Genomic DNA, 12,255 nt, shown 5'->3' with positions numbered 1-12,255 from the left:
CTGATTCAGTGTGGACAGAGAGCATAGAGACTACACGACAGTCGCTCACTCGGATCCAGTAAGGAGGCCGTGTAGGAGTTGGTCCTCCGTCTTGTGAAAGATATTGGTCATCTGGTGACATAAGACATGAAGGGACACTAAACCACTGGGGCAAATTGAAGACTACCGTCAGAAGCCAAGTGGCAGAAAACACACATTAACATACCACATTCCTCTGCTCACACACTGTTTTCTATGTGTGTGTGTGTGTGAGACAGAGAGAGACAGAGAGAAGAGAGAGGGGGGGGGGCATTATCATCTGACATCGCTCATCCCATCCAGCTCCAGACCTTTGCTAATTAGGGAAGGGCTCCATCTGCTGGTCATGCACATATTGCAAGGTGCTACCTGCATTATGGGTCCACGGTGGTTAAGAGCCATTCCTTGATGTTGATTAAGAATAAGAGCTCCAAAAGTATTTATTTTGTCTTAGATTAAAGTATCAATTATAATTGGATCATGTAATCATTTACTATCACTTGATAACATGTACACTCTGCCACTGTGTGTTCCCATGGTAACCATTCAACAGTATTATTCAAAAGAGAAAAAGACAATAGAATTGAATGATCTTAGCAATTTCAACATTATGGCTTTGGAGAGAACGTAATGCATACTGTATACCACCATATCAGATATTGATTTATGCATGTGTGAATTTTTCATAATTGATTTAACATGTCACAAACCTGTAGCCCTTATATGACATTTAAAATGGTGAACTCTCCACAATGAAAGACATTTATCACATATGTAATCCTCATAATAACAAAAGTCAAAGTGGATCAGACAGAAACAGGAGAGAAATTAGATCCAATATTCAACCATGGAAACACTCTCTCTCTCAGTGTGTAGATCTGTGTTATTATTAGTGTCAGAGAGTGACAGCATATCTGTTCAAATAGAGTGAGATGTTTATTTGAAAATGTCATAATTATGTCAAACTGCATTTTCTACATCTACACCAATAGACAACAGACTTGCAAACATGTACATCAAGTTTAAAAAAAATGTATCAAGAGTGAAGATCTAGATTTCTTAAAGGTGGGGTGTGCGATTGTGCACAATGTTGCGTTTGTTGATGTTCATTTTTATACTTATATTTCTCAGCAGATCATTTTGTCCAAAAAATGTTATGGGCTTGAAATTGCATATGATCGTGCACCTTTAAAGTTTATATTAAGAATAGACAGAAAGGAAATAGGTCTGTATTTGCAGCATGTAGGCCATCACAATAAGAGTAAATAGTTAATTCTACTTGGAGATAATAGGCCAAAAATAAGTTTGAATAAGTATTGGCATATTTAATATGGACAGAAATCCCATATCATATACCCTACTGATGACATGTTTAAGTTAGAGATTATGGACAGCACGGCATTCTGGTACCAAAAAAATAATTCCATAACCAAAATAATTCATGTTCAAGGTGGTAATGCGGCCACAACGTGCAGTGCATTATCCTGCTACCACTGCTGCCACACTTGCGTTATGTTAATTTGCTGCTATAATTTCCACCTTTAATTGCTAGAACTTGTTTGTTGAACTACATCTTTCCACCACACATCCAATGTCTGGTGCTGCCGCGGACGTGGTGAACTTGGGCCCTGTGGCTGCAGAGGGGGTGGAGCCAAGCTTTGCGTATGCTCCAGTTGAGATGCTGGAGGCGGTGGACCGCTCTGTGTCTGCCCCGGTGGTGGTTGTGGTGGGAGTACTGCATGCAACCTCCTCGTTGGCCTCGGTGGTGGATGTGGTGGGAGTACTGTATGCAACCTTCTCGTTGGCCCTGTTGGAGGTGGTGCACGCGAGCGATGTGTTGGCCCTGATGATGGTGTGCACTGGGTTCTAGAATAACACCTTCCCACTGTGCTCTTGTAGTTCTAGAAAAGAACAGTGGAGTCAGTTACAGCAAAACATGACCAAACTAAAGAATGAATAAACCATATGGAATGGTGAATGGAAAGGTGTGCATCACTTCATGCCCATTCGGTTATTAAGTGATGATGCAATAATAGGCTAATACATCTTTTTCTAGGTCCACTGGCTTTCAGAGCCGCTCGGTTTTTTCCATAGACAGTAAAATAAACATTTTCTTGCCGCTATTCAGAGTAGCCTTTAACAAAATTGTCATCCTACTACTCACTTGTTGCCTCCTACCTAGTAAAATCCTATTTTTCATAGTAAATACTCTGTCAAAGTTAACCAATGTTGTTTTACCCTCAATAAAACGGAGGTGATGGTGACTAGGTTTACAAGTTGCAGAAACCATCTGGCTGCACTAGTAAACTGTATTATTTGGGCACATGTCTACAGTACAAGTTCAGTAAGCTCGCCAGTTCTCTTTGTCGGATGAGAAATAGCAAGACTGCTTCTTACCTGTAGAAATGTGACGTCATCAGCTCCCATCTGCTTTTCAATGGCTCTGATTGTGTCTGAAAGAGATGCGATCTCTCTGCTCATCTTCTCAATCTTTTTCTTCATCGGCTGAATCATCTGCCCCTCTTCCTCCCTCAGTGCAGCTATCCTGGCTGCCTCTTCATCTTGTAGACCCTTATGAAGCCTCGCAAAATGCTCTTGGGTCTGCCTCTCTTTTTCTAGAGCCTGGCTCTAGATTACCACACATAATAAAACCTTCTTTCAGTTTCTGCTGTAAAATTGAATGGAATTGAAGTTAATGACTAATATTCATCTCTCACCTGAATATTTCTTACTGCCTGGCCACTTCTGAGTTTCACTTCTTCTTCAGTCTTCCGTTTCTCTCTGAGGGACTGCAGCATAATCTTGAGTTCCTCCTAAAACATGCACAGACTTCACTATTGGGTAATGCACCAAAGTTGTTCTTAAATGCGTCACACCACTTTTGTACTAAGAAATATGTGGGATGATACCCCACAGGTGTCATTGTAATTATTGTGATTATTATTGTCATTGTATATATACATAAATATATAAATGTAAATCAGGTTTCTCGGCCAAGTAAACTGAACACACAGTGAAGTGAAGCACACACACTAACCCAGAGCAGTGAGCTGCCCGGCACTCGGGGAGCAGTGAGGGCTTAGGTTTTTTGCTCTTTGACTAAATTGTGTGCTCATTTTATTAAACTAGTCCAGTGCCAACATCCTATCCGGCCATGCTCCCCCTGCCCCCAAACCCCCATCTACCACCACAACATGTCACCATCTACCACCACAACATGTCACCATCTACCACCACAACATGTATCTTCGTAATCAACCATCTTTGGTGACATGTTGTGGTGGTAGATGGTGACACCACCACAACATGTCACTAAAGATGGTTGATTACGAAGATACTTCCTGAGAGGCCATTTCCTGTCCCTGGAAATGTATGCAAATAGGGTAGCAGTAGTACACGCCCCGTGTGAAGGGGGGGGGGTGGGGCACTATCCCCATTTATGCAGTGATTGGGCTCCCTTTTTAACATTGAGGTCTATGGCAGAATCCACGAATTTCCCAGAATTTGTCAAAGCCTTATTTTTTGAGCAATGGATGCACATTTCGGACACGGTATCATGATCTCCAAACCCTCCTCCCCATTTCAGGAGAATGTCGTGACAGTATGACCCTCCAGTCGGGAGAAAATCAACATCTTGAATTTCCCCTGGGTATCAATAAAGTATCTATCTATCTATCTATCTATCTATCTATCTATCTATCTATTAATGAAGGTGTACACCAAGGTTGTTTTGTACTCTGGCTTCTGTCTGGCGTGGAACTGAAGCATTCAAACTTCAGTCATACATTAGTGACACGCCCTTGTGCAGGCGCCCTGACGCTTTGCCGCCAAACCCCCGTCTACCACCACAACATGTCACACTCACCAGCCACACTCGTATGCCCACGGCACATTCTTTCTTTTTTTTCTGGAGGAAACATTTTTCCACTTTATGACAATTCTGTGAGACATTCATAATTCCTTAAAAAGCAACCTATGTGTAGTTAAAATTAACTGCCAGTATCATGTCAAAATCCATACCTTAATATCTAGTGCAGCCTCATCGATGGGACTGAAGTTATGGTTTTGATGCTTCTTTGAGGTCTGACACACCAGACACACAGGCTGTTCATCGTCCAGACAGAAGAGTTTGAGTTTCTCACTGTGCAGACTGCAGAGCACCTCAGATCCTGCTGAAGTTCTCTGACTTCTCTTCTGTAAGAAAGACTCACACAGGTTCCTTAGATGGCGATTCAGAGGAGGCTGAGTATTTGAGGATATCCTCCTGCAGACTGGACATTGTCTAGATCCCGTGTCCCAGACCATCTGCAGACAGACCTTACAGAAGCTGTGACTACAGGAGAGGAGAACGGGATCCCTGAAGATGTCCTGGCACACAGGACAGGAGAAATCCTCTTCTGAGAAAGAATTAGATGCCATTGTCTAGTTACTGGTAGACTTTCTTTTGAAGTGTGCTTGAAGATCACCGTCACTGCAGATTCAAGAAAACACATTCTATTGAGCTGCTTTCCAGTGGCTGAAACCAAATGCTATGTCTGTGTGCGCATCATAAGGTTTTGACACAGAGTTAAAAATGAATCCATCGTTCAACACAGTCCACGTGTCTTGGTTCCCCACTTCCTAGTTTCAACAAGGAGGGGCGTGGGTCGAGAAGGACTCTGATTGGTATTCTACAACAGCTATTTGAAATTTTTAAGGCAGACAAAGCACCTTTTATCATTCTGGCATCAATCATCTTGCACATTCTCTACTATTCCTTAAGCAATTCTAAAATACATTTTTGTGAAACACTTATAGTTCTCTATTTAAACACACAATTAAAAACTTTAAAGTATGCTATCAAAGAAGTCTTATTCTAAAGGAGGACACTGCCTAGATGTGTCATTTGGTATTTGTGTGGAGAGTATTAATACAATAATGAGGTTTTAGCAAAAATGGAATAGACTTTTTCTGTATAAGTGTGTGTATGTGTGTGTGTGTGTGTGTGTGTGTGAGTGAGAGAGAGAGAGACAGAGAGAAAGAGAGAGAGAGAAAGAGAGAGAGAGAGTATGTGGGTGAGAGACATATTTAATTCAATCTGTTGTGATGTTCAACCCTGTTAACATTCACATTATTAGACCATTGACATTTTGTCAAACAGAATTCTTAACCTGGAATTGATATATATTTTGTATGCTGGTTTGTACTCTATGTAATGCTTGTTGTATAAGTTGTTTGTTGTGTTATCTGTATTGATTGCATTGTCTGTATTTGTCTATTTCGTCCTTTTATCCCCCTTGCCCAGGGACCACTATGTAAATTAGCTGTATAGCTAACTCTGGTACAGGGCTTGAACTGTACATGGGCCCTGACAAATAAACTACTACACTAAACTAAACTAAACTAAACATGAAGTGTGTCCAAATAGATTTATTTAGGGCACAAACAGTAAAATGCACACACTTGTGCATGTGCGTGTGTATGTCTGTGTATGTATGTGTGTTTATGCAAGTTGGTGTTTTTATGCGAGTGTGTGTGTGTGTGGTGTGTGTGTTTATGTCTGTCTGCGTGTATGTGTGCGTGCTTGCGTGTATGTACTGCTGTGTGAGAGACAGAAGAGGCCATCACTAGAGTAGTTCTGAGATATTGAGCTTCAAAAAGTTTTAGAATTCCATAGAGCTAATTATATTGATAAGTGGAACAAGCCTCTTTAGATATAATGTACAATTAGATGTAATGTACAACTTCAAGAAACACCTCACTTCACCTTATGAAGTTGTGACAGACTAAGACTACAGTATGTCAATAACTCAATTTTGACAAAAATGTTAGATAGAACCTTATAATTCTAAGAAGATGAAGTGTTTCAGCCTATGTGTTCACCTCTGTTCTCACTTCAGCTTCAAGAAAAGAAAATGCTTAACTTTCATTTCTGGTGAAACAAGATAAGCACCTAACTGTCATTTCCTGTTTCAGCAAGAGGACAGACGGTGTGTTCATGCACATGGGAAACAAAAAAATTCCCAGTGAAAATGTCATCGTTCACATCAAACTACTTCGGTGCCTCAGGCCCTTTGCATAAACAATTGAAGTCACCCTTAATGTGTATTGCATGTACAGTATCAAAGCTAATTCATCCTGGGCCAAAGTATGTCGGTATTGGGCCCGCGTAGCGCTCTCGCACCTGGGCCCACCATTGGTTTGTTACACCACTGGCCTTTACCCATCACCAGTGATCATTAATGTGCATGTTGTGTCTTTGCTGCACGCATCATGTGTGTATAATACTATTTATTTATTATTATGACCGCCGCGCAGCGAAAATTTAATTTAAAATGTATTTATTTATTTATTTATTTTCTTTTTCGCATGTCCAAATTTCCGTCAATGATTCCCGGGACACTGAAAGACCGGGGTACACGAAACTTGGTGGGCATGTAACCCCACATGGATAGCATGGAACCATCGTTTTTCGTTTTGATCTGTGGCCCCCCCGCTGGACTGGACCCCCCAAAAGGAGGGTAGGGCAGACACAGTTTTCTGTGAATATCTCGAGAACCGTAGGGTTTAGGAGGACCATTTTTTTTTTGTATGTTGATCTCAAGGGGCCATGTCAACCCATTCCATAACCACTCATTTCATGTATAGCGCCACCTAGTTAAACACAAAAAAGTAAAAATGAGGTGTTGTAATCGCAGGTATCTGTGACCTAACATAGTCAAAACTGCACGAAATTGGAAGTGTAGGATCATTATGACACCTTCCGAATGCATGCCAAGTTTTGTGAACTTTCGTTCATGGGGGGCCTTACAATAAAATAATTTATGTGTACATTTAGTGACCATACACCAACAAGGATTCCCGGGACACTGAAAGACCGGGGTACACGAAACTTGGTGGGCATATAACCCCACATGGATAGCATGGAACCATCGTTTTTCGTTTTTGATCTGTGGCCCCCCCGCTGGACTGGACCCCCCAAAAGGAGGGTAGGGCAGACACAGTTTTCTGTGAATATCTTGAGAACCGTAGGGCCTAGGATGACCTATTTTTTCCATATGTTTGCCTCCAGGGGTCATGTTAACCCATTCCATGTGCACACATGTGCACAAACAGATACACACGCACACACATACATTCACAGTAATCATACGTATGACACATACTCACACAGTAGACATATGTACGCATGCATGCATATGCACAAACACACATACGCAGACAAACACACAAGCACGCACACACACAGACACACACACACACACACACACACACACACACATAAACATAAACGTGTGCACGCACACATGCACACAATTCAAGAATTTCTCAGAATTATGAACAGGCAAGATGGGAGTGGGGTTGTATAAAATGAATTTTACATGTGAAATCTATGAACTAATCATGTTTTGGTACTTGTTGTCTAGCAGATACCAGTGAGAATTGAGTGTGGATAATGCAATTTAGTGAGACAGTTAGAATCATATAGGCCTTTCAGCGTGATTTATTTTTGTGGAAAAAATGTGCTGGACTGGGCGGCGGTCATATTTTGTACCGCTCTGCGGTACATCTAGTTTTGATGGTATTTCACTCTATTCAGTGCACTTTTTACTCATAGAAACAAGCGTAAATTTGAGCGCAGGAATCATCTTTCGACAGGACTCACGTGTGATTCATGAAACGTTCGCATCACTCCAATTCCAGCGTAAGACTGAACATGTGTTGGTAAATATGGCGGCTGAAAACAAGCGTAATTTAAATATCCCCTATATATGCTCATTTCAGAGGCCTCGCCCCTACAATTTACAACCTGAAGGTGCATAATACATCCAAAAGAGAAACATTTCTGATGCAGAGAATGTTGTTTATTTTAACAGCTTGAAAAGTCTCATCAAGAAAGCCAAGAAACTATAGTGATTTAACAGATTTTATTTTTGCTTAGAGAATGCATCATTCTACAAATACATTCATTACAAAACCATACGACACCTGTCATTTGTCCCTTAAAAAAAACGTATAATTTAGGACCGTTGCGCTTTCCAAAGCAAAAGTTATTCTCTCCACACATCCTTAGCCATCAAATGTGTCAACATAGCAGGCTATATTACGGAAAGTAAGCTACAAATGAACAGGAAAAGTATTAGGTCCAAGATGTTCCATGACTTCAACTTTCCACTCCTCTGCTGATTTACTGCTGCACCGTGCTATGACACCTTAAAAACTTGCGTACATGAGTTGAGACTTGACATGAGATTCGAGTGTGGCCACTGCTCACATTCACATTGAGAAATGCCATGCTTTGTTGGAAATGAGCGTACGCCTGTTTCATGTTGTATGCTTGTTTTGGAAATTAGGGCCACTAAAACCTTCACTGGTAAGATCCTCAGAGATGACACCCCACCACCATTAAAGTATGGAAACACTCTCTCAGTGAAAGTGTGTGTGAGAGTGTGTAGGTGTGTGTTATTAACAGGGTCAGAGAATGACACCTTTCCTCTGTCCCAGTCCAGCTGCACTCTGATCCTCTGGGGTTTCCGCTTCACTGTGAGGAGAGTGGAGGGCTGAGGTGGAGCAAATGCTCTATATACATCCCTATTTTTATACACACACCTCCGTCCCCTCCTGGATAAAAAGTCTCCTTTCCTCATCACACCAACACTCCACCATGTGTTCTCCCCAACCTCCACATCCCAGCTGTGAGTCCCTGAGTTAAAGCCCTCAGAGCCCAGGACACCGTAATACTTATCAAATCTCTCTGGGTTATCAGGAAGCTGTTGTCTCTCATTACCTATTCTCACACTGGTCAGATCCTCAGACAGGATGAGACAGTCATCAGCAGTGTTGGGATCCAGAGTCACAGGAGCTGCAGAGATAAAAAAATAAATGCACAATTGAGCTGAATATTGAGTGATGTGTGAGGAAGTTGTGAATGATGTTCATTGATGCGTTACCCAGTGTTTTCTGTGTGTGTGAGAGTGACACAAAACTCACTGTATTGAACAATGTCCTGCATCTTCTCCCAGACTCTGAACTTCAGGTTGCCCAGGTGCTTTGCCACATTGATCAGAGCTCCTGAAACCCTCTCTGGATCTTGCAGTGTGCACTGGGCTCTGGAATAACATTCAGGAGTCAGTGCTGCTGTGGGTTTGGGTTCAGAACCACAGAGAAGAGAGAGACAGGAGGCAGATCACTCACCTTTTCACTGTGCTCTTGTAGTTCTGCAGAACAATAAAGGGTGAAATACAGTAAGCATTACAGTGAAATTCATTGAATGTGTAATTGAATAAATCATAAATATGGTTAAATACTGAATAATAGGTCTCTGTTCATGCCCAAATTGTGTCCTCTCTGTCATCATTTAATATATGAGGGTGAATATCAAATGGAAATGCCTGCATTCCGTATGTCCACTACAGTATAGCTCCCTATGAAGTGCATCAGCACATGTCCACTATGGTCCACTACAGCTGGTTTCCCTATGAAGTGCATCAGCACATGTCCACTATGGTCCACTACAGCTGGTTTCCCTATGAAGTGCATCAGCACATGTCCACTATGGTCCACTACAGCTGGTTTCCCTATGAAGTGCATCAGCACATGTCCACTATGGTCCACTAGAGCTGGTTTCCCTATGAAGTGCATCATGTCCACTATGGTCCACTAGAGCTGTGTTCCCTATGGGCCAATCCCAAAGGGAACCCTGAGGACTAAGGACTCACAGACTTAATTGATCTCAGGTGCTAATGAGTGAGTGTGTGAGGCCACATGGGCTCAGATAGGTATGAATGGGTTTGGGACAGAACTTCACGAGATCACATGTTACCTTGGGGACGTTTCATAACAAAGATGTTGCTGATACTTGCCGGTTTGGGAATTTTCATTTTAAGGCTGTTGTTTTTCACACGGCCAAGGCACAGGAGACAACTGCCAGATTTGTGTGTTGTGCTGTTGTTTACCTTTGTAATTTTTGGATTTCCCTATGGTCTCTACGGTAAATGTCACAACACTTTGAACTGTGGGTAATTCCCTTTGGTGAAGTCTGCACTGATGCAGACTCAGGAAAGGGCTCGGTAAGTGTCTACTCAAACCCTCACGCCCTTAGAAATGCAACATTGGGACAGCCCTAAGCCCTTACAAATTTTGCAAGAACGCGCAGCAACGTCTGTAAGTCTGGACTTTGAGATTGGGCCTATGAAGTGCATCAGTTCATGTCCACTATGGTCCAGTAGAGCTGTGTTCCCTATGAAGTGCATCAGTTCACGTCCACTATGGTCCACTTGAGCTGCATTTTCTATGAAATGCATCAGTTCATGTCCACTACACAGTAAAAAAGGAAAAGTCAGGGTTGTTGAATTTATCAAACCATATTACGTTGTTCAAACCGTATTACGTTGTTCAAATGTTCAAATAGTCATTCCAATTGAGTAATCCATTTTTCCATCACGTCAGGTAAAAACTTGACTGTTTCATGTAATTGTAACGTAATGGGGTTTGATAAATTGTACAGACCAGACTTTTTATTTTTACAGTGCACCTGTATAGCACAATCACATTGAAATGACATGAATATTTCATGTAAGCCTAATCAATTTCATTGGAATTAATTGATCAAATTAGGTTATCACAACATGAAGGCTGAAAGAGAAATGCTGGACTAATTCTAGACATTTCTTTCAACCTATGTACATGGTCAAATCTAGTAAGTCCTGCAATTTCTTTTTTTCAATATAGAAAAGCTCAAGACTGCTTCTTACTTGTAGAAAAGTCACTTCATCAGCTTTCATCTTCTCTTCTATGGCTCTGATTGTGTCTGAAAGAGATGAGATCTCTCTGTTCATCTTCTCAATCTTCTCCTTCATCATCTGACTTTTCTGCTCCTCTTCCTTCCACAGTGCAGCTATCCTGGCTGCCTCTTCATCTCTCAGAAACTGGTGAAGCCTCTTAAACTCCATCTTGATCAGCCTCTCTGTGTCTTGAGTCTGGCTCTACATTAACACACAATAGATTTACATCTGCTGTAAATGAGCGTAAAGTTGGTATTGAGTGTGATCCATGTCTCACCTTAATGTGTGCTGCTGTTTGGTCACAGATGAGTTTAACTTTTTTAAAGGTTTTCAGTTTCCTTCTCATAGGCTTCAGTTTGATCTCGAGTTCCTCCTGAAATATGCAGAGATTTTTTACTGCTGAGTAATTACTACTGTTATAATGATTTCAAGAGATTTACACTCTTTGACCTAATTGTGAAAGACATTCATCTTTAATTCATAATCTACAAACCACCACCATTGTTTCAAAATCCATACCTCGATATCTAGTGCAGCCTCACTGATGGGACTGAAGTTGTGGTGTTTGTGTTTTTTAGAGTCTCTACACACCACACACACAAGCTGTTTATCCTCCAGACAGAAGAGTTTGAGTTTCTCACTGTGCAGACTGCAGAGCACCTCAGACCCTGCTGAAGCTCTCCAACTTCTCTCCTGTAAGAAAGTCTCACACAAGTTCTTTAAATGGAGATTCAGAGGAGGATGACCATTTGATGACCTTTTCCTGCAGACTGGACATTCTCTAGATTTGTTAGTGTCCCAGACCGTCTGTAGACAGACCTTACAGATGCTGTGACTACAGGTGAGGAGGACGGGATCCCTGAAGATGTCTTTGCACACAGGACAGGAGAAATCCTCTTCTGAGAAACATTTGGATGCCATAGTGTAGTCACTGGTTGACTTTCTTTTGAAGTTTGCTTGAAGAAAACGCAAGTTTTCTGAAAGACTATCGAGGTGCTTTACAGGGGCTGAAACCAAACGCTGTGTCTGTTTGAGCATTATAAGATTTTGAGAAACTCTTACCGTGTTAAAGATAAGAAAGAATCCATTAATCATCACAGCCCGCGTGTCTCGGTTTCCTACTTCCTCTTTGAACAAAGGGGAAACAGAGGGAGGGGCTTGGGTCGAAAAGGACTCTGATTGGTAATCTACAATATGAAACAGCTATTTGACAGACAGACAAAGTGCTACTGGCACAATCATTGTGGCATCTATCATCTACGGGCCTGGTCAGCGGAACCATGAGCATAGTCTCTGTGTCATTTGACATTTGTGTGGAGGGTTTTGATACAAAAATGTGATTTTGGTAAATAGGAAGAGGTGTTTGCTTTTGCTGTATGTGTGTGTGTGTGTGTGTGTGTGTGTTGTATGTTTTGTGTGATATGGAGTTTAGTTTGGACAAAATGAGGCAGTTTTAAATATTCTGTCTAAACAT

The 12,255-nt window shown here is 41.5% G+C and overlaps 2 protein-coding genes across 2 annotated transcripts in view; both read right to left on the bottom strand.

The window, feature by feature from the left end:
* The window catches only part of LOC143099926 (E3 ubiquitin-protein ligase TRIM35-like), a 491,084-nt gene extending 486,458 nt beyond the window's left edge, over positions 1 to 4,626 (bottom strand). The window contains exon 1 of the mRNA XM_076262836.1: positions 4,039 to 4,626. Coding sequence (XP_076118951.1) covers positions 4,039 to 4,437 — 399 coding nt within the window. The 5' untranslated portion in view covers positions 4,438 to 4,626. The remainder of the gene's footprint in view (positions 1 to 4,038) is intronic.
* Positions 4,627 to 7,910: 3,284 nt separating this feature from the next.
* LOC143100671 (E3 ubiquitin-protein ligase TRIM35-like) lies at positions 7,911 to 11,897 on the bottom strand. The gene is made up of 6 exons (XM_076264066.1): positions 11,301 to 11,897; positions 11,059 to 11,154; positions 10,752 to 10,982; positions 9,193 to 9,215; positions 8,989 to 9,107; positions 7,911 to 8,860 (listed from the first exon to the last, which is right to left on the bottom strand). Exons 1-6 carry the CDS (start codon positions 11,874 to 11,876, stop codon positions 8,202 to 8,204), a joined length of 1,704 nt encoding a protein of 567 aa, XP_076120181.1. The 5' UTR covers positions 11,877 to 11,897; the 3' UTR covers positions 7,911 to 8,201.
* Positions 11,898 to 12,255: the final 358 nt, after the last annotated feature.

This window comes from Alosa pseudoharengus, unplaced genomic scaffold (genome assembly GCF_046254945.1).
Source record: "Alosa pseudoharengus isolate Yale_2024_CS ecotype anadromous, Long Island Sound unplaced genomic scaffold, YU_APseudo_1.1 YU_APseudo_1.1_scf_3, whole genome shotgun sequence".
Lineage (NCBI taxonomy): Eukaryota > Metazoa > Chordata > Actinopteri > Clupeiformes > Clupeidae > Alosa > Alosa pseudoharengus.
This window is presented reverse-complemented; position numbering and strand designations above follow the sequence as displayed.